The sequence below is a fragment of the Euprymna scolopes genome, chromosome 17 (assembly GCF_053919585.1).
Source record: "Euprymna scolopes isolate OS-2025 chromosome 17, ASM5391958v1, whole genome shotgun sequence".
NCBI classification, from domain to species: Eukaryota; Metazoa; Mollusca; class Cephalopoda; order Sepiida; family Sepiolidae; genus Euprymna; species Euprymna scolopes.
Genome location: NC_136498.1, coordinates 70976859 through 71000429, shown reverse-complemented (window position 1 = coordinate 71000429; position 23571 = coordinate 70976859). Strand labels below are relative to the sequence as shown.

The window sequence follows — 23571 nt, the reverse complement described above, 5'->3', positions numbered from 1 at the left end:
GTTAACAACTGTGTCGCATGTATATATAAATTTAGTATTTCAAATAAGAGACATTTTAAGCTAAATAAAAAAATTTGAAATTACTTGTGTAGAATATGAGGCCCCTGTTTCTGTTGTCAATATCTTTTAAGACGTTTTCGTAATATACGCATGAAAATATAGTACTATCTAGAGAACAAGTTGATGATTGACTTACCGATGCGTCCAGGTACTCCTCGTGGTCCTTGCAAACCTGGAATGCCGACGAATCCTCTTTCTCCGGGGGGTCCAATAGGGCCACGCTCACCTGTTATCATTGTGCCAAGCACAGAAACATATTATTATTCAAGAAAAACAACAACAACAAAAAGGAAAAACAACCTTTTATTTTGGATCTCCAAAGTATGAACACCTCCATTATCGGATCATATTCGCTTTTAGTCGTTCACATTCTCTAGCCTCATCATTGCTTAGCAATATCACTTGATTACGGCTCCCATAAGAAGAAAGCCTAATGACTGAGTCACATTTATCTGCTGACGTCAGGGTGTCTAGTTATCGTTGGTATTAAGCAGATCGACAAAATAATCGAAAAGAGCGATTATTACATGCTACATGTAGACAGATGACTAGTTATTTCTGTCTGAAACTAATAATTGTTTTGTATTGGAAAAGATACTAATGGTTTTTTTTTCTATCGTTTTCAAACTGCAAGTCTGATAGTGATTTTAGCTGTAAAAACAAAACTCATAGATTAAAATTCAAGATGGTTGGAAAATATGACTTCATATAATATTCATATAACTTGTGTTTTTCTTCAGACTAAAAAACACTTTCATTCATGGCAGGGAGTGCTCTTCACTAACCAACAATCAGCAAAACTTTTTCGTATGTTCATGTTACGGCATATCTACCCCTTTTGTGGGTTGTTAAATCTGGAAGCCCATTCTTTGTATTTGTAACTTGTCCACCCTTTTTAAAATAATCTATATGGAAATATATTTTTCGTTGTACACAGGCACAAGGTATGGACATTTGTGGCTTTTTTTGTTAAGGAGGGGGGGGATTGAAAAGTAGGAAACACAAGAGCAAATTATATTAATTTACTAAACCAGCTTTCATTCACACTGATCAAGGTAAATATGTGGAAATAAAGTTCATGTATTACAATATAAAATATCACAGTGAAATAAAAACGAGTGAAAAGTATTTGTTTATACAGAGAAAGTTTTACTAGTTTAAGAGGAGAAAATGTAATTTACTTATGACAGAAATTGTCATTGGTGTAAGCTGACACACATCCGGCCCTATTTATAAGGTGTTCAGCAATAGCTAACCCGAATGTGTTGATTAAACGATTAAAAAATTTTATGCGACCCTGGTGTGTTTCAAGGAGGATGTGTTGTTTGATTCTGGATTTAAACCTTTGCTCTGTCCTAAACACGTATATAGTATCGTACCAACATTTAAATTCATAAACACTTCTTTTTTTTTTCTTTTCAAACTTGTCATTGGTCTTATATACTGTAATAATTTATATGAAATATGATAATAGATTTTAACAAAAAATCTGTTAATTTTTTGTTAAACGTACCATTCATTTCACTTTGGTATCGCCAGTATACAACTAGTTTATATTTTTTCATTACATTATTCACACATGCAGATATGTGGACATGAAGTCCAAGCCATATAACATTGCCAATTACAGAGAAAGGAAAAAAGTTGCAAAATAGTTAGAAACCATAAGTCTTACCTGGAGCTCCTACGTTTCCTGGGGGTCCGGGACGTCCAGTCTTACCAATACCTGTGGGTCCAGGTGGTCCTTGGAGGTTGGCAGTCAGGTCTTCGAGTCTCTCTGTGAAGTATGAAAAACATAGTTTAATTTGGGTTTTAAGCATTAAAGTAACTTATAGCTAATGTTCCATCATGCAAACGCTTCCTGTAATAATATAACAACAACAATAATGAATGTAACTCTAGCGATAAAAATGAATGCCCACTACAAGAATAATATTTAACTAAAGGCATAATTTATTTAGGAAATCTGAGTTCCCGAAAATCAATCCTAGTCTGTAAAAATGTTACATATGCTAGATACAGAAACTATAAAATATCTTTTAGTAACCTGGATAGAAACACATATAACTCCTAAGATATGATAATACAATACTTGTATTGAAATGAAGCATATTGAAGAAAGCTTTAACCCCTACATTATAAAACCCAACCTGTTTTCTTTGTCTAAATAAAAAACTGGCTATTATATTACATTTCCTGATAAAGATAAATTATTGAATCAAAGGGATGAAATGAGAATAAGCTGTAGATACTTCAAACGGTTTATTGTTGATAAATATAGTACAGTAAAACCCTGGGATACGGCATTAATCCACTCTGGAGTTGGGATTGTAAGGTGAAATCGCCATATGGCGGAGCCTAAGCAAAATTTTATACAGTACATATTAAAAAGTAGTAACAAAATACAGTACAGTATATAATACACATTTATATAATCAAATAATATTATAAATAACACCGTAAGGGGGGTCAAATAACCAGAGGCTGGAAAAACATCATATTCCACATCATAACCTGAAAACATTGTATCCTAGGGTCACCGTATCCCGGGGTTCTACTGTAGTAACCTAGTAAATTCTTGACAACTTTTAATAAGGAAACGTTAACATAATACATTTCAGGTTCAGTATGCAACTAATATTACTTTAAATCCTCAAATGAATAAATTAGGCTAATTTATGGGTTATTTAAATTCATAAATTGCAGTGAAAGGATATATGTACTATAGAATTTAGAAGTTAGTTATTAATAAAGCTAACAATTACATTGCTATTATTGAATGATATATATATCATAATATCTGCCTCATTTCTACTGTTTTGATACACTAGAAGAGATTAATATGTTTTGTGCATTGTAAGGGTTGTTTGAATTTATCATTTAATTGCATACTTGTGTAAGCATGATATGATTTGTGGTTCTACATTTTGCTGCATATGATACACACACATATATACATATATATATAAACCTTTTTAAAACGAAGACAACAAGAAAAAACTTAGACAATCATGTTATGTATTTTTCATGAATGTTACGATTGTTTTAATACTATTCAGACAATTTCAAACTTTGTTATTCCAAAATATTCCAGAATGACATCCCCTCAGACGGTCAGAAAAAAAAAACACTGATTTATACATATCTGAACAGATTTCAATCTTGTTATTTACGGTACCAAGCAGTTGAATTTACGTTGCTCTCCTCAAGTTTTTTGTTTAATTATTTTCCAATAGCCATGGAATTTGGCATAAAAAAATATTTAAAAAGATATAAATACTACTTTTACAGAATTTTGATTAGGTATGATGATTATATGTTTTCTTAAAAAATATTTATTATAAACTACCAAATCAATAGAAAAGACAATCTGAAAGCCTACTGGAGAGAACTTGAATGCCTACTGGACATTGTCCTCGAAATTCTAAGGTTTCTCTGTGCAAGAATTTGTGAGGACAACCTGACATGATAATACTTCATCCTACATGTAAAGGCCCTGGATATGACCTTAAACTATATCCGATGGTGAGGCCCCAGCTTGCAGGCCTTAGGGAGTGTGGAGCCACCCTTTAATTGCCATTGCTCTCAAGTCCACTCTGACCCGGAGTGGTAGTACCTGTTACAGTCCCAACTATGGGTTAAATAGAAACCGACTTGAAAAAACCCAAAAAAAAACAAATATATTCTATTAAAATTTTTTTTCAAAATCAGTGGATTCTGCATTAAATAACAGAAAAGGGTTGATATGCCGTAAAACAAAAACAACCAACCAACCTACAAGTAAACCCTGATTAAATATTAAAAATTACATAGTATTTACAGCCCAAATAAAATCCTTTGGTATGGTTACCCTACACTGGCTTATACGAGGATTGGATCATCTTCTCGAAGTGATGTTGCCTACAGTAATAACTAGGGCTGTGACAACAGCATATTCTTTTCGTTGCTTTTACTCTCGAGTATATATCCGACACAGTTAGACGTAATCAACCGAGAACTACATCACTCTATATAAAAAAAATATATAAAATATCAAGTGATATATACCTGAGAGTTAAAACAAGGAAAAGAATATGCTGTTGTCCTAGCCTTAGTAATAACTCTAAGTTGGATACTCAACCAGACTAGATAAATTCTTAGCCTGGAATTTTCTAGTGAGACTAAGAGAAAGTTATACTATACTGGTTAATTAGTTAGAGGAAACTTTATTCGTAACTTCTTTACCAACTCAATGTTTGATAGATGAAAGAGAACTGGAAGATTCGAATATCTATGTATCTCATACTGAGACTAAGTGTAAAACCCAGGAAGTAAAATGAAAATAAAAATGACAAGGAAATGATTCAAAATTAAATTTAATGTAACGATTTTCTTACCCCTCAAAAGCTGATAGACGATTTCCCGAATTTCATTTTCGCCAATACTGCGTCCCTGGAAAAAGAAAGCATAGTTAATATTAAGGAATATATCACTCTTTGGTAGTTTGAAAGAAATAAAGACAATTTCAATTAATATCGATTAATTTCGATTATGCTTTATAAATGACATGGATAGTATTTGTGTTTTTCCTTTAATTTAATCTTATCATTTTCTTTCTCATGGGGATGGGGTATCTTCCCGGATGTCATACAACCAGAGGGCCACAATTTCCGTCACTTCGACCAAGAGATTTTTTTTTAAGTTTTACCCGTTCCTTTGAGTGCAATTGTTTGTATTTCTCTTGAACTTGGTTCACGGGGTATATTAATAGTTTTCGAAATTTTGTTTCATGAGTTCAGTTGCTCCTATAATTATTGGAATGATGGAGATCTTCCTAAGATTCTAGTTCAATTTTAATCTCGTACATAAGGCTTTAGTATTTCGCTATCTTCTCCCTCTCAGCTCCGTTAAGGCCAGCATCGTTGGGGACAGTTACTTCAACTAGGGTTGATACTTTCTCTCTCTTGTCCCATTTTACTATATCAGGCTTAACAGCTCCGTTTTCTAGGTACGTAGCTGTAGAAGTTTCATAGTAATAATGAATGGTGTATGACTTATTTCCAACTGTTGTTTCTGGTATATGCTCCCGCGACTGCTGCATTGGATATTCAGCGTTTTAAAGATTTTCCAGCGGAGATATTTGAACACTCCATGGTGTCGTATTGTATACGTTTTACATCCCCCAGCAGAACTTTACAACTGAATGTCATGTGGTTCACACTCTACTTCTGTGTGACAGAACCTGCACTTGTTATTATTACTGAGAACACTCATCATTTTAGAGCATTGCCCATCGAACCTTGATTTTGAGCCACCATTATCATTCTCTTCTGAGCAATCCTTTTTTCAGCCAGTCTATAGAGGTTTCTTTATCTATATATTCCTGGCATGGTTCATTCAGGAAATATTTAGCATGCCGTAGGTTGGCCCAATTCTTCCAGTTTTCTGTAGTAGAATGGTTTTCATATATTTTTATCGCCTCTTCTGGGCTATTTCTGCTGCAGGCTTGTTTTCTGTTCTTGTGTCATTTGTAAGACAGTTTTGATAGTTTTGTGATGGAGGGAATTGTACTGGCTCTTGTTTCTTGGTGTTCGTATGCCATCTTATGGTTTGGATTCTGGGAGTTCATCATATTGTCAACATCATTAGAGTCAATTAATTCAACTGGGTTGTTACTTTCTCCATCTTGTCCCATATTACTATATCAGGCTAAACAGCTCCGTTTTCTAAAGTATGTATCTGTAGGAAGTTCATGATCATAATGAATGGTGTATGACTTATTTACAACTGTTTTTTCTGGTATATGCTCCCACGACTTGTTGCTAGATTGGATATTCAGCGTTTTACGGATTTTCCAGTGGAAATATTTACAGCTGGATGTGAGGTGGCTCACCCTCTCAACTTCACTGTGATAGAACCCGCATTCGTTATTACTGAGATCACTCATCTTTTTAAAAGCATTCGTCATGTGCCACTGAAGGCTCCATTTTGTTTTGATTAAAGCCGGGTTTATTAACACACTAGATGAAGACCAAGATTACGCTTCTTTCTTGGCTCCTACCACATCTTCGTACTGATCCAGAATCTGCCCCGAAGTTGCGTTAGCATCTTCCGGTAGTTTACAATAAGCTGCTGAAAATGTTGCCGGAAAAAGTTGATTCGAACACTGCAAGACGCTAACTTTAAAATGCTGAAAACAACTATGACACAAGATAAGACTTACCGTGAGTTTAATTATAGGAAAGAAATATTTTAATCTTTTTTGCAAGAAAAGTATATTAAAAAAAATATTTTTAATCAAATATTTTAAAGAAATAGTTTTTGTTTTAACAACATAAACATAGAAACAACTATGAACGAAAATTAAAAGTTTTCTTTTTTCATGAAAATTATCTAAGAAAATATAAATTTTTTTTAGAAAAGTATCAATAAAATAAGTGTTGTTTTTTTTTTTGTAATGACGTAAACAATTTTTGTTTTCATGGAAATAACTATGATCGAAAACAATTCGTTTTTCAAGAATAGTATCAGATAAGTGATTTTTTTTTTATTAGCGAAAACATTGTTTGCTGATTGGCTAATTATGTCAGTTTCGAAAATATACAATGATTCATAATCATGAAAGACGAATAATACTTACCGGAAGTCCGGGCATTCCCGGCATGCCTGGTTGTCCTCTAAGTCCTCTTGGTCCTGAAGGTCCAGCGGGTCCAGGCATTCCAGGGATACCAGAAGATCCTTGGGGTCCTTGGGGTCCATTTTCACCGGGTGCACCACGTTCTCCAGGCTGCAGATATGTTGAATAGAAAGACAATTTAAAACAACTTTGTTAACGTGTTAATAAAAGAGGAATGGAAAAGAAAAGAATTTAAGTCACGGAATAAGTCTACAAGTATGAACGAAGAGAAAAGGTTAAGAACTCCACAGGTAAATGACCGACCAGTTAGTAAAGAAGAGAAAATTATTAATGTATTAAAAATTATTAATGTATGTATGTGTGCATGTTTGTGTGCGTGTGTGTGTGTGTGTGTTTTGCATTGAAAGCCACGTTTATTTTTGGAAGAGTTTCCGTATAACAGTTGAGTTCTAAAGTATGACTGTAATTTAAAGTCTTTTTTCTATGTATTATGCACGCATCATGACAAAACAAAATAGGAATTATAAAATAAATGACAATAATTGTCTTTTACTGTTGTAAAAAGCACTTACCATTCCAGGTGGTCCATTATTTCCAGGCTGTCCCTGTAAATAAGAAAATAATTGAGTGATTAATTATCAGTAATATAAATCTCACCTGTCTGTTTAAATGTATGTTTGTATCGCAAAAACTTTCGACAGAGGCGACAGATTCTCACGAGATCGGTATCGTTTTGAACCTCGACCCTTCGGACGAAAATTGACTAAAAACATTTATTCCTTCAACTGGGCACTTTTCTACAGGGAGGGGTCACTTTTTTCGTCCATATTTTTGAAAGTCATCGCCTGTTTTCGATTGTCTAGCCTTGATGCGTCCCGTTTTTTTTTTTTTTTTTTTTTTTTTTTACTTTCTTTTCCTCTTTTGTGGTGTGGGTTCGAGCCTGCCTGCCTACTTTTTTTGTGCTCGCAATTTTCCTTTTTTTTTTCTTTTTTTGCTCAACCTTAAACACACCTCTACTTTCTTTTCCACCTTCGCGTCACGGGTTCGAGCCTGTCTGTGTACTACAACTTTTTTTTTTTTTGCTCAACACACACCTACAAACATCCGAGTAACACTGGGCACCCCCGATAGTACAATTACATACGGCACAATTACATTGGCAAGTCTTTCTCATTAAATAACCGGACCTAAGCAACATCGGGCTTTGTTAGTATTAGATGGGTGACCATTTAAGAATACCAGGCGCTGTATGTAGGAGGACGTCGACACCTCTCTTCAAGAACTGCCAAAACCTGATATCATTTCCATTGACCAAGATATGCAAGACCGATTGTTAATTATATATACCCAGTGCACCTACTCTTTTGGAAGAAAATGGTTCAACTCACCTAGGGTGAGTAGCACTTAAAAAAAGAAGAAAAATACCTCACAATTTAAGATCTAAGGTAGTTTGCAATTTGGACTAATTAATGAGAATGAACGTATGAACTGTGAATTCATGTCGTATTTACGACAACGCTTGTTCATACCGACACAAAAACACAAAGACACTGGTGATGGCACATGGAATGAGACAAAGGTGATGCAACTCTCGACCTGTTTAGAAAGTCAAGTCGAGCAGAAGGACTAAAAAGGATTAGCAGCCCTGAAGAAATAAGCCCAACATTCAACTCTAAACTAAAGAAAAACAGCAACTTTCACACGCAGCTCTATTGTATCAAATAACATAAGCCAGAGCAAAGAAACTATTCGTTGCTGTAAATAATGCATTCTTTTTACAGCACTTTAGATTGCCACTGATAATTATTTGTTTCTCGTTTTAAAAGAGTTCTACACTAGGAAAAGGGGAGACAATACAGAATTGTAATGATTTTCGGCTAAACATTTTACATGAAATTAACGAACTAACACAATAGAAAACATTAATTACTGGAGCAATCTATTGAATTAAATTATTTTTCAAACTTTTTTAAAAACATGACCAATTTTTTTTTATTTGTTTCTAAATTAAATACTATATATTTCGGCATATATGACAACCATCAGATGAGACGAGGTAACAAATTGAGGCAAATTTTAATAAATTTATCATATATCGGTTGTATAAGACGGCTGCTAAATCAGGAAACCATATTTGTTTAGTCTATATTAGAGATTGCAACACCCGGTATCTTATGAAATATTGGTTTTTAAAGATGATTTTTTTTTCAACTTTAAGGGTCGTCGTATACGCCAAAATATACAGTATATGCAAAACGTACACTTTATTTTATTAATGTTTTCAAATAAATTCAATCAGTTTGGGATAATTTTTAAAGAAAATATAACAATCAATTTAGAATATGTTTTTAAAATGTAAAATATTTTATTTCATGTGAAAGGCGATAAGGTTTATTTAAAGGTGAAATTATTTAGACATGAAATATAACATTCAATGTAATATATTTTAAAATGTATGATGTTTCTATTTTTAAAAATGATAAATTTTATTTAATTCAACAAATGTTCGGTTAATTAATAGTTTCCGTTGTGTTAGTCCGTTAATTTAATGTACTTGTTTTGATTTGCGTACAAAGTTTCGTTAAAAATCATAAAATTCTGGATTGCCCCTTTTTCTCTTTATTGAACTCTTCCAAAACTGAAAACAAATAATAATCAGTGACAATCTAATGTGCACAAGTGCCGTTTTTACACACGGAAAGAATACAGGCACGTGTATTAAAGGAATATATATATATATATATATATATATATATATATATATATATATATATATATACTTCAGAATAAATTTGAAATTCAAACATTTCATGTCATAAATTTTTAAATTCATTGAATGACTAAAATTTGATATATATATATATATGTAACACATAAACATACATTTTATAAAGAAAATGTTCATCATAAGATGTTTTGAATAATACATACGGTTCGGCCATCTGTGAACACCTAATAAATAACTGTATTTGTGCTTCCAGTTTCAGTGTTGACTTATTCTCCATTCTCAGCAAGTCACACTCATTATTTAATTTGCAAATTCTAGAAACTATTTATATGATGTCCTTTAGAATTTATCTTTTTAAGCGAAAAGAAAATGTGGACTTTAATTTATTTCTTTCATGCCGAATTTTTTCCCTCACTCTATTTTTTGTGTCCCCGCCATAGTTCCAGTTTATATTATCTTTTTAATCAAAATTATATTTTGATTTAGCTCTGTTGAGCAAGGTGTGAGACGGGTCAGCTAATGCTTTCAGTTTATATTTTGTAAATTCGTCATGTTAAAATTTGATCCATGTTCAGCTATAAAATTCTTTACCCTCAAAAATATATTCAAATATATATATATATATATATATATATATATACTAGCAAGCAGTCTAGCCTTGCTCGAGCTTAAAATATGCATAAATATTATATTTTAATTCATGCAAATTTCTTATTATAGAGCCAATTCTCTGTGGATTATTATTCAATATATAGCAGTAATCTCAAAAGTTATAAAAAATATGACTTGGTAGTTGCTAGAATCCAAACCAAAATATTTAGTGATCTAGCCTTGATCGTTATTTATCTCTCCAGCGTTGATACCATCTGAGCTATCGACAGATGGATACGAAAGGTTAAAAATTAAGTAACTTTGAACTGTTGATGCTTAATTTTGCACATGCACAAAAGATACAGCTGGAGTAATATTTTACTAAACTTACCTTACCAAGATCAACTGTTTTGTTTTAAAATTTGACACCTTAGCAGCAATTTTTCACCTCTAAAAACGAAATTGAAAGTGTACAACAGGCCTAATTACTCTATATATCAACTCTGTAGATCAAATATTCAGAGAGGAGTTCGGTAAAGACTTTTCACACATAAACCGACATGGTCACTTATATATATATATATATATATATATATATATATATATATATATATATATATATATATATATATATATAATATGCGTACTAGAACGTTTTCATCTTAAATTCTATGCCATTATGCAGAATGTAGAAACTATGCATAAATAGAATTCAGCATAATAATGAAATGAAACGAATCATCTAATGAGAAATCATAAAAACAAATAAGTAATTAATTAATAATTGTTTTTCAAACGAATATTCAAATTAGTTTACCTTCATGTAGTTGCTCGCATATTTATGAATGAGTATATTAAGTTCGTTTTAATAGTTTTAAAATAGAAAATTAGGCTTGAAATATCAGTGTTAGAGCGAGAATAAAACTCAACTCCTATACCTATAAAGTTGAGTTTTATTCTCGCTCTGACTTTGATATTAAAAACCTATATATATATATATATATATATATATATATATATAGTTGCTATTGAAAAATATCCTGTTGTATATCTGTAATGAGAGTTCTCCTTGTGGCGCTCAAAGCTAATTAAAATCGTCCCCCCCCCACCCGGAGACTTCTTCTCAAAAATACCCACTGCGAGAGAGTCTACGTGTTAGAAACACATATCAATAACAAAAGACATTCACATGTATTATTAACATGCAACTGCTTTACCATAAGTTATACAGAGAGAAACGGACGGCGCTTACCAGAATAAATGACGAGTTGAATGAACTGAGTTGGGTATTTAGGGGTAGAAGGGGGAAGAGAGGAAGCAAGGTGATCGGTAGTAGACGTGGTGTGTACAATTTGCTAAGTGTTTTGTAGAGTTTTTTTTTTTTTCTTCAGTTTTTGAAGGGAACTGTAAATTAAAGTTATAAAAAATGAAGCATTTGTTAAATACGATATATTTTTCTCCTTTGTGTGTTTAACATCAAGCAAAATTTTCATGGAGAGAGTTTCTGCTCAACATGACCACAGGACTGCTTCTTTGTAGATTACAACGCGATTGTTTCCGGGGCTCAAATCAACAGATTCCTACCAAGAACCGTCTCCATAAATATTTGAACTTGGTCCTGACAAGCATTTCATCCCATTATTTCTTTTTCTTGAGTGGCATCCAGACTCAATACATGGTGACCATTTAATAAAAATAATATATATATATTAGTGTTGGGACGATTATTTGGAATCGGGAATCACCCCAAAATCTTCCGATTTTTCTATCAGAATCAGAAAAATTGATGCCTATTTTCCGATGCCAAAACGATGCTTTTACTTATCTAATTTTATTTGATTTTGTTTAAAGTAAAATCTTCCATTGCTGGTAGTAATCATAAACTAATAAATATTTATTGATTTTATAATACCGATAAAGCTAAAATCGATAGATCACTCTCCACAAGTGTATTTTGACGTTTAGGAAAATATCTGCATATTTAACATGTGTTTTGACGAAAATCAGGGGAAAATAATCTTATAGTTAAATACTTAGAGATTTATAAAGAATCGGAATTGGGAATTGTAGCGGAACCAGAAATTTAGCCCAGAATCAGTAATTTTATCGGAATTGGGAAAAATATTGGAATCGTCCCATCACTACTATAAAAATATTTCATTAAATAAAATAAAAGCATTTTTGTCTATTAATGCTATTTTTAATCCTTCCCAACTTCCGAATAACAGTTTTCACTTAGTCGCCATATTTGTTGTAACTCATACTGTCCTATCCTTCTAAATTCATCGTCAGGGATAGATCAATCCAACTGGTTTTGAACAATTTATATATATATATTTTTATATAACACATTTTTTTTTCATTGGTAATTAATTAATTAATTATATTATACAATTTTTTTCTTTTTTCTTTATGAAATAAAGTTTTATTTATTTATGAAATATATGAAATATTTTTTTTATATGAAGGGGGAAAGATGGATAAAAATTATTTTACACTTTGCTCCGGGAAATGCCGGGTAGTTCTGCTAGTCATAAATAAATGCCAGTAGAGTAACATGATTAGCTGGTGTTTAATGAATCGTTGTAAATAATTTCTTACCTGAGGACCATAAGAGACTGATCCATCTGATCCAGAATAGTAGCCACCTTCTCCCTGAAAAAAAAAAGAAGAATATATATATATATATATATATATATATATATATATATATATATATATATATATATATATATATATAAAATAAGCAATTTGACTCTGCATTTTCCAGGATCCGTCACTTCCAGATTTGTTCGTAAATATATCTATGTTCTATAAAAATACCATTTTTTTTTTTAGTTGAATAGGTATCCCCCTCTCCTAAGGGTTGTAAAGAGATAGCTTCGAATTTGGGGGTATCAAAACCAAAGCAAAATATGATGGAAGTAAAAATAAAATAGATAAACCTCATAATTTATTATACCATACCTGTTCACACTGAAACACTTATCACAATATTCTGTGCATCTATATTAAGAAACCTTGTTAAACTTTGTGACATATTTCCATTCTATGGAGGTCAGGTGCGAACGAACACCCCATAATTTTATTATACCATATTTCTTCAAACTGAAACATAATTATCAAAGTATACGTACGCAGATAGATATGAAAAGTCTTTATTAAAGTTTGTGCCTATTTCCATTCTATGGAGGCCAGGCGCGAACACAGACCCCACAATCTTATTATACCATCCCTATTTAAGTTAAAACATACTTATCAAAGTATTATTATGTACATCTATATCAAAAACACTTGTAAACGTTTTTATTTTTTATTTATTTTTTTTTCCATACTTTGTGAACCAGGCGCGTATGCAGACCCCACAATTTTAATGAATCATCATTATGCCAGATCAAACATACCCATTCCTGTGTTTCGATATATTTTCTAACATTATATGTGATCAGTTTTCTATAATAGTCAACCATATAGGAGCCTATTCGTGAACAGACACACACAGACGTTCAGCTTTATATTATAGAAGAATATATATATATATATATATATATATATATATACAGTCCGACAACCGGAAAAATCCAGACAAGACAATATGAAGTTAATGCTAAAAATAGATAATTAAAAATAGATAATTTTATTAATCCTTTTGCTGACAACATACAAATATTTTTAAAAACAATATTATTTCAAATTTGATCTGTAATCTTTCAATTTTTTTATCTAAAGTTTTTTTATTTTCCTTTCTTTTTCAATATGAAAATCTAAAAGAAATGACAGACTTTTAGTTTTTATCACTACAGATCGAAACATCGTCATTTCACTGTCACTACGTCTGTACAAATAAAGCATATATACATACATTATATATATATATATATATATATATATATATATATATATATATATATATATATATATATATATACAGGGTGTCCGTAAAGTTACTATACAGCCTTATTGTTTTATTGTATTATATTTGTATTAATAGTTAATATTTATTTTTCTTGATCGTGACTTGGGCACCAAAGTTTGTCAGAGTGTGGTGTCACGTTGTCGAGAATGTGTTGGAGCTGAAGGCCTCCAATTTGAATATTTGTCATAGAAATTGTTTGCCTTGATTGTTACAGTCTTTTCGGATGTAATGCGTGTATTTTCTGAGATTTTTATAAACATAAAGGTGTTATTTCTTTTTATTTCTTTTGTTACAAATAAATATTTTAATACAATATCTTACTGTACTGTTAATATATTACAGGGTGTCTGTATAGTAACTTTACGGACACACTGTATATATATATATATATATATACATATATATATATATATATATATATATATAGAGAGAGAGAGAGAGAGAGAGAGATTGATAGGTAGATAAGTACAGCATGTTTAATTTGAAAATATAGAAGACTAAAAATAATGTTGTATATTTTCTTTAATTCAATGATTAAAATCAAGGTTCCTTTTTCTGGGACTTTTGTTGTTAAAACAACTTATTCATAGAAGACTTAGCGTTTTTTCTCCTCTTCATTTTATCGGAAGTATTAACCCGAGAGGTTGGTACTTCGTGGAGAGAGAAAATGTTGATGGTTGCTGAGGAAGATATAGCATGTGTTGCAATATAAATCACATATTTATACAATGAATATAAATATATTTGGAATTTAGTCTTTTTTGAAAGTTTGCACATTCGATGTAATAATAAAAAAGAAGGTGACTTACCCGTTCTCCTTTTGAGCCGACTAATCCTACATGTCCCTGAAAAATAAGGTAAAATAAAGTACAAATTCGTACAAAATATTATATATATATATATATATATATATATATATATATATATATATATATATATATATATATATATATATATATATATATATATATAAACACATTTAATGAAATAAATGTTTAAAATGCAACAACAACAACATCTCTCATGGTTAATAGTAGCCGAATTGCTATGATCCTTGCTAATGGAGCCAGAGATGGCTTCTGTCGCCGGTTTCAAATCTATCGACTGGTGTTAATCGTGACACCTTGCACTGAAGATTCTCAAAAGGATGAAACACTAGTGTCTGTAATTATTTACTAATTATTATAGTAAATAATTATATATATATATATATATATATATATATATATGTATATATATATATATATATATATGTATATATATATATATATATATATGTATATATATATATATATATATATGTATATATATATATATATATATATATATGTATATATATATATATATATATGTATATATATATATATATGTATATATATGTATATATATATATATTATGAATTCAAATTAAACTCTGTAAATTAGAAGTTACAACAATTTATTATTCGACAAGTAATACAAGTTGAAAATTTAAAATTTTACTTAATCCATGGAGTTTCAAAGAGTGGCTCTATCGTCAGAGGAAAATAGTTAACTAAATAATATTCACAGGCCAGGTACAATTTTGTTGGGTAGCATATAAATTGAAAACTAAAAATTATCAAGCATCCCTTTTTTTTAAATATATATATATATATATCCTACATATTTTTAAATCTCCGAAACAGCTACATGGTAAGCAGCTGATGATCTCCGTTTTCTATTTACAAAATTTTAGTTAAGCATTTCTCTTTTCATCCTTATGTATTTAAATTCTATTTTAAAATGAAAGACTTTTGCGAAATCAGCTTATGCAGGTGCTAAGTCTATTGCTATTTAACAACTTTTTTTTTTCATCCTCATATAAATGAATTCTCTTTTGACATTATCAATTTTTTAGAAGTCGGATTATGTAGGTGCTTAGTCTGCGATAGGTAAACATTAATTTTTTTTTCTTCCGGGAATTTAAACTGCATTTTTTATTCAAAGCTTCTTTAGACTATAGGTGTTTACTATATATATATATATATATATATATATATATATATATATATATATATATAGTAAAAACCTGCAGAAAGTGCTCAATACTATTGCAGAGCAAATATGTTTTATTTTTTATTACCGATTTATCCGCTTAATTACACATAAAAGATTATATATATATATATATATATATATATATATATATATATATATATATATATATATTTCGTATATCCTCCTTCATCCATATCCTTATGATTCCACATTTTGCTATATTTATTCAATCCATATCTGACAATTTAATTCCCTGTAATTGACTTACTTAATTTCTTAAAGACCTTTAATAGTCAATGAATTTAAATAGATAAATGCATTTAAGTTGGACGTAACTAAACCTGCTTTGAGAAGACGCATCTTAGTTACTGCAAACAACGCCCCCTCCCAATCTGCATAAACCGTTAACATGTCAAAACCCATATGACATAAGCAGCATCTAAGCGCGACAGTCCAGAGCCACGTGTTGAATTGCTTGCTTCTCTCCCTCTCCCCTTCAGTATTTATTCTTATCTCTATATTTTTTTCTCCGCTTCCAAAACTCTGTCCATCCTATGCCTTTCCTCTCTTTTTTACCTTCTCTCTCTCTCTCTTTCTCTCTCTCTCTCATATATTCCTATCCGTATCTGGTTGAACAGCTAAAACCCTCCTAACCCCTACCACCTTCTAATGTTTATTAAATCTTAAAACTTAAAATTGAAATTCTTCCCACCTCCTTTCCTTACCCCTCTGTCTATCTCTCTCTCCTCCCCTTTTCCATATTCACATCATATCTAGCTGAATTTCGTAAACTCTCCCTAACCCCTACAGCTTAAACCTTGTCGATCTCCGCCCCTTTTCTTTTTTCTCCCTTTTCTTTCCCTCTTTTTTTTATTTTCGTGCTACTTCTAATATCATTGTTCCAATCATAATGACCATTTCTGTAACGTCTGATGAAGTTACTGGATCGTTAATACGATTCCGTAACCGAAACATGTGTAGCTAAGCAGATAAATCGGTAATAAAAAATAAAACATATATATATATATATATATATATATATATATATATATATATATACACACACACACATACTGTGTGTGCAAAATCAAGACTTCAAGACAAGGTGTTGATGGCAACAAAAAGTGTATTTTATTTTACGTTACAATTGTTTCAATGTCTAGTTCGACAATTTTAAGCATTATATCATTTGAAAATAAAAAAAAAACAGCATTTCTTCAGACTTTATGAATAAACACACTTTAGGCAATGTTGCATTTTTTGAATAGAAAGAAAAAAGGCGGGGGGGGATCCCTAACGGAAAAGCATGCGAGAAACATGTATTTATTCATAAAGTCTGAAGAAATGCTGGTTTTTGAAATTTTTCAAACGATATAATGCTTGAAATTGTCGAACTAGACATTGAAACAATTGTAACGTAAAATGAAATACACTTTTTGTTGCCATCAACACCTTGTCTTGAAGTCTTGATTTTGCACACACAGTATATTAATGCTCAATTTTGAAATGTGATAATTTTGTAGCGTCATCCTTAAGGCAACCATTTTTAGCTTAAAACCTATTGGTATATGAAAATTTACTGAATTCAACGCAGTATATTACATATAAGTCTGCATATATATACACACATGTTAGAAAAGCATTTCATCCAAGGCATGAAAATTGTTAAACAAAATGTTTTTACCATAAGCTTTAAAAATAAAGGTATAAGATTGAATTTGAAATTTATTTATCTTCAAACTGCACTTTTATATATTTTACAAAGTAAGGTATAAAAAGTTAATTTAAATTAAATTAAAAACTTACCTTGGATTTATTTTATGTGATGTACATTCTGTTGCACTTTAAAAAAAATCATTGAAAATTTTATATCTATATCATTAATTGCTAGATGAAAGGTAATGTTTTTAAATTGCAACAAAATGTACAATAGTAGTCCTCGCCAGCGAAAGTCTTTGTTATTCAAAACATTTTGTGTCCTGCTCTTTCGCGCGAGGACTTATATATATATATATATATATATATATATATATATATATATATATATATATATATATCATAATCACATGAATATAAGGAGGCATAAATTTATACGTAAATATTTTTCAGTATTTATTTCAACAGTGCTCAATACTTAAGTAAAGCTAGGTAGTAAATTATAAAAATATATATGGCAATTAAGCTACATAGAATATTCCGCATTTCCTCCTCATGAGAATTCGTCAGGCTTATATGGATATATATATATATATATATATATATATATAAATATATATATATATATATGTATATATATGGAGAGAGAGATTGTTTTTTATTAGATCCTATTTTCCTATGAATTGGTTTTTGCGTTTTAAGTATCTTATGGAATAATTATTTAGTGATTCCTGTTTTTCTGTTGTTGGTTTTCCAAAAAGGAAATGTCAATTTAGAATGTTGCTTTTTTCCTGGGGTATTTTTTTTGTTTGTTTTGGTAGGATTTATATTGTTACATTCATTTTAATGATTACTTACCTCAACTAATTCGTTTGTTATTAATCTTAGCCATGCAAACATAATAAAGCTGTTTAATAAATAACATACTGAGATACAAAATGAACACCATCTAAAATTCATTATCATTAACAGTTCCCATACCATCAACAAATGTTCAATTCAATGTATTTGTTAACAAATAAAACAATCGAAAGTGACATATGGAATAAGTTAGAGAGGGTTGCAACCTTGGTTGAAGTGAGTGTTCCTAATGATGGACGTCTTAACTGAGCTGAAAGGGAAAAACAGACCAAATGTCAAGATCTCATGTATGATATGAAAAGAAACTGGAATCTTAAAGAGATATCAATCATACCAGTTATTATAGGTGCCATAGGGCTTATGAAGAAGAACCTGAAGTCCTACCTAACTAATATTCCTGGTGAATCAAGTGCAAAAGAGATCCACGAGGATACTAAAAAGAGCTCTCAGTTGGTTTCAATAAAAAGCAGGACAATGTTGGCAGCTTATTTGGCTGCCTCATACCCAGCATTACAATCTTCAAAGGAAGAAAATTAATAAAAAAAAAAAAGGTCCAGGGATTCTGATTGAGAAATTTCATCATCTTCAGTTTCATCATAATCAGCGGTGAAATAGTTTCTTGTAATACAGGAGTGAATAATTAGTCAGATAAGGGATTTTATCCCGAACCCCCCAAATCAACAGAGATTAGACTATTCCTATAATGACCTGGTCCCTGTTTATTTTGTGGTGGCTGTTAAGTTCTATGCAGTTCTAGGAGATCCACCCTTCCAGGCTTCGCCTTCTCTCTTATCGTTTAGTGCAAATCGCCTGAGGCGCCCTCGCCAGGGAATGCCCACGGGGCTGCCCAGGCACTTTTTGCAGGTAAGAGTGCCCTTCCTTGAGGGCGTCGACTTCTCAATCCCATTTTTCGAACCTGGTATCTAAGTTCTTGCACTGGAAGAGAACTAAATACCCAATAATTAGTCCTGGGGATTACCATTGATGAGGTCGTAGGCGAAAATGAGATCACTGCGTAATTGTCGGTGCTCAAGGGAGGAAAGGTTAAGGTTTTTGAGTAGGCTTTCATGCAACACTCGAACTTTGAACTTTTTCCAGTGCTTGATATCATGTATTAGATATGAAGAAGAGGACTTAACACCGTAATCTAACAGTGGTCTAACGAGGGAGACATCTTCTATATATATAAAAGGCAAACGGCCGCGCACGTTTTTGTATGTCCATAAAAGGCTTTTTTCGTGGGGGTTCTTGACAAGGTTATTTAGAAGTTTCCTTATGCTTCATAGATTATAATATCTACGATTCGAAAATGGACTTCGTCTCTAGGTTTATTTTGATCGACTTTTTAAAAAAATCCTCTTTCCATCCTTTCGCGTGTTTATTCGTCTTTTTTGTATAAATAAAATTAAAAAAATCAAAGCGAACTCATTCGCTGGCCTTTTCGGCCGGAACGTCCAGAAAGGCAATTAGCTTTGATGAATGTGGGAGAAACCCTTCATATCAGACAATTGCTATTCATTAGGACGCTGCCAGAGCCCCCCCTTTTAGAAGAGAGCTGGTTTTCCCCAACATCGTGGGGAAACAGATACGAGTTAAGATACCAGAGTTAAGAGCATGATTCTTAACTTAAGCCAGACGTTCATTTCTGCGCCTGCGTGAACTCATTCACTTAACTATCCATTTCTGCAAGTCAACTTCTTGAGTGACATCGCTAAATTTGAAGGCTTTTCACTTCCTGTCGCATCATAGCGTAGCGGTAAGATTTCAGGTTTTCTTTCTCTTTCTTTTCCGCCTTTGCCCCACAAGTTCGAGCCTGCCTGCCTACTACCCCCCCCCCCCCCAAAAAAAAAAAACACCCGGGCAACGCCGGGCACCTCCGCTATTAAACAAGAAAAAATATTTCAGAAGTGAGTTTGCAAAAAGAACATCATTTGAGAAATATAATGTCCCTTACTTTGTTAGCAGCCAAAATGCAATATTTAGATGACTTGAAGAACAAGTCGGCAGGAAGACCAAGGTCTTTTTCTCATTTCTCTCCTTGAGCAGTAAAGTAAGAGCCGAGTCGAAATCAAGCGTTTATGGTCATATAAAATATTCCCGATCTAAAATGTGATTAAAATGAGCAACTTCCGCCCTATTAACAAGTTTATTTAAATGATGTAAGCTTTAACATTTTGAATAATGTTATCAACCGTTTATTGTCGCTTAATACATAACATATTAAAATAGAAAATGTACATAATCTGAAATTCATTATTTGAAAAAAAAATAATTCAAACTTTAATATTACTTAATTTTATCAAGCGTTTATTGTAGGAAGATCCAATACTGCTTGGAATTGGATGAGGATGTTCAACGTTTCATATACTTTTACTGTCATCAAAATCGGTGGAATCGCCCATTTTTGTAAAAAATCAAATCGATAGATTGCTTGTGCTAGTCAAGAAACCACCACGATGATCTAAGAGGAAACTTCACATACCTCCCCACGGTGACTTAATCCACAATACAGTGTACTCTACATAGCACTGTAGAGAACTTATTGCTGATTTTATAAAATTATTTATATAATGGCTTTAATCAAAGTTTAAAATGCAAATGTCAGGCATCATAGTTCAGTTGTGCTCTAAATAGAAACATTGACTTCAAATACGACCCTGTCTTATCAAATAACCTACTGTTGATTTTATACGCCAGACCCTTCTGCTTGTGCAGTGATAAAACTTTTCAAATGCACTTGTAACGTTAAGCTGTATAAAGGTGTTAACTTTGGTCAATATCTGACTGTTCCCTCTTTAATCAGGTTTTCTTGATTATCGATATTTAATACTTATCAGACGCATTCCAATTCAAAGCCTATATAAGAACACTGCCAGACATATACAGTACATTTGTGTGAAAATTTTAAAAATCGGCCCAACCGTCCATAAGGAACTAACTTGCACTCAAACACACACACAGAGTGCGTTTTATATGTAAGTAGAGATCCACGATCTCTAAAGAGATTATAATAAGTGCTGCTGGGTCCACCTTAAGGATAACAATCAACTCTTTAACTTACTATAAACACCCGGAGAATATTCCTTTCAGTGTTATAGCCAAGTTATGTACACTTGGCAGTCAGACTTCCTTGTAAGAATACTCCTTATTTGTTGCCTTTGTCTTTCTTTTCAATATATTTTGTTTCGACTAAAGACCGAGTTGTCTTTCTTTCGGATCTTTACTGGTCCACAACAAGTGACTTCCGCTTTATCAACAACTTTATTTAAATGATTTAAACTTAAATAATAATCTCATCGACCGTTTATTGTTATCGTTCTGTTATCGGGGTATTTACATTTTTTTCTGTATTTTTGTTGTTTAATTAGGTTGAATTTTGGATAGGAACTCCTGTTTGTCCCAAAATCTTAATGTTCGTCGAATTTCAGTTTTAATGTAAATTATCAAAACCCAATGACAAAGCTATCCTACAAAGTACAGATATTAATAACGCTACTTACTGGGGGTCCGGGTGGTCCAGGCAATCCAACAGGACCCATTGGACCGGGAGGACCTGACGCTCCTGTTGTTCCCTGAAAAAAAAAAGAAAAAAATCATATTTAATAAATTGACAAATCAATAATTTCAAAAGCAAATGAGAATATAAAATAATAGTGAAAATAAAAATACTTATTACTCATTAACGCGGCATTAATAAATTCTTTTAGAGTAGGAAGCTGGTATTCTAAAATGTTTACAGCTTTGTATTAGAATAGAAATTCAAGTAATGCGATGAATCATTATACAACACTCAAAAAGTGCAGCAAATTTGTGGCAATTTTTATTTGCCCAATGGAATGAAAAATCCATTTGGGACTTTTTTTTTTGTTGAATTAAGTACAGTTTTTTTTTTCTTCAAAATTGTCACTTTTGAAAATTCTACGGAAAATCTTATTGATGTGAATTATTGTTGTAGACTCGTGCTAGGGGTCACAAATGAAAGAAACCACAGGAATTGTAAAGTGTATAAATATAATATGTATTTATCATAAAGAATACAGGAACCACTAAAGTGGTATGAGAGGAACGTGTTCGTACTATGCGATTAAACATGGTATGAATGTCTCTATTTAGTCCCTGAAACCAGTGGTATTCATAAGACTGGTTGATTCCACTTAGTTCTCAAATAAGGGTGATTTGTACCCACAACAATTATAAACCTGGTGAGAGATCCCATCAGGATATTTCAGTGAATGAGAAATGTTTTAAAGGAATATAGAACCCTGGCATGTTGGTAGACTACACTGGAATATAAAAAGGGAGGATGTCATTCAACACAAGATGATTAAGAGGACAAATGTTTAAACCGATAATTTTGTGTTTTTCATTCATAACTAATATTGTACACAAAAACGGTGCCTAATCCAGACAAATAAAAGTTAGATTTATTATCAGGATATTTTTCTTAACCCGAAAGAGGTCTTATGTAGTATGCACTTTTTTTAACCTGAAATTTATTGCACAGTATATTTTAGGCAATTCTGAAGATACGTGGGATGTTTCCATATGGTAATGTTACCGATTTAAAGTTTTATCTGACACTGTATAAATGTTCTGTTAGCAGCTGATACCAAAGACCCGTTAGTGTTTTTGTTGGAATAGAAATTCTTAAACTGTCCGGCTGATAACGTAAGGCCTTCTTGAGATAAGGGCATGTTCCTATATGGATAAAGTCTAGTCAGCAAATACCATTTATAAGGAATTTGGTAGCTTAGGATACGCAACACATAAAGCTCCTTATTAACCCTATTAGATATATAAGAGAAGTGGTCGTCAAATCTGAGATTGCTAGATATCATTACTGCTAGATAGTTATGACATTTCGAGAATGGCACAAATGTGTCTTGAAACCAAATCCCATGGACATAAACAGGAGAGAGATATCTAGAGGACAATAGCACAAATGTTTTTGTTGGGTGAACATCTTGCTCCAGTCTCTCGCCTACTCAGATGCAAAAACAAGCAGTGACTGCAGGTATGTCGATGCTATGTAAGGGTCCGGGCGTGACAGGGAAATTTGTGTGTCATCAGCATAAGAGCTTGGAAACCGTCAAGTCGTCAAAATTAAAATGAAATGTTGCACTG

At 31.9% G+C, this 23571-nt stretch overlaps 1 protein-coding gene across 5 annotated transcripts in view; it reads right to left on the bottom strand.

Annotated features, from left to right (window-relative positions):
- Nucleotides 1-23571, bottom strand: part of LOC145296782 (uncharacterized) — an 823821-nt gene that overhangs the window by 6849 nt on the left and 793401 nt on the right. For all 5 annotated transcript variants that reach the window (XM_080142846.1, XM_080142847.1, XM_080142845.1 and 2 more), the window contains 8 exons: nucleotides 21948-22019; nucleotides 14721-14756; nucleotides 12597-12650; nucleotides 7249-7281; nucleotides 6680-6826; nucleotides 4437-4491; nucleotides 1736-1837; nucleotides 197-286 (listed from right to left, as the gene is read on the bottom strand). In XM_080142846.1, coding sequence (XP_079998972.1) covers nucleotides 197-286; nucleotides 1736-1837; nucleotides 4437-4491; nucleotides 6680-6826; nucleotides 7249-7281; nucleotides 12597-12650; nucleotides 14721-14756; nucleotides 21948-22019 — 589 coding nt within the window. The remainder of the gene's footprint in view (nucleotides 1-196; nucleotides 287-1735; nucleotides 1838-4436; nucleotides 4492-6679; nucleotides 6827-7248; nucleotides 7282-12596; nucleotides 12651-14720; nucleotides 14757-21947; nucleotides 22020-23571) is intronic.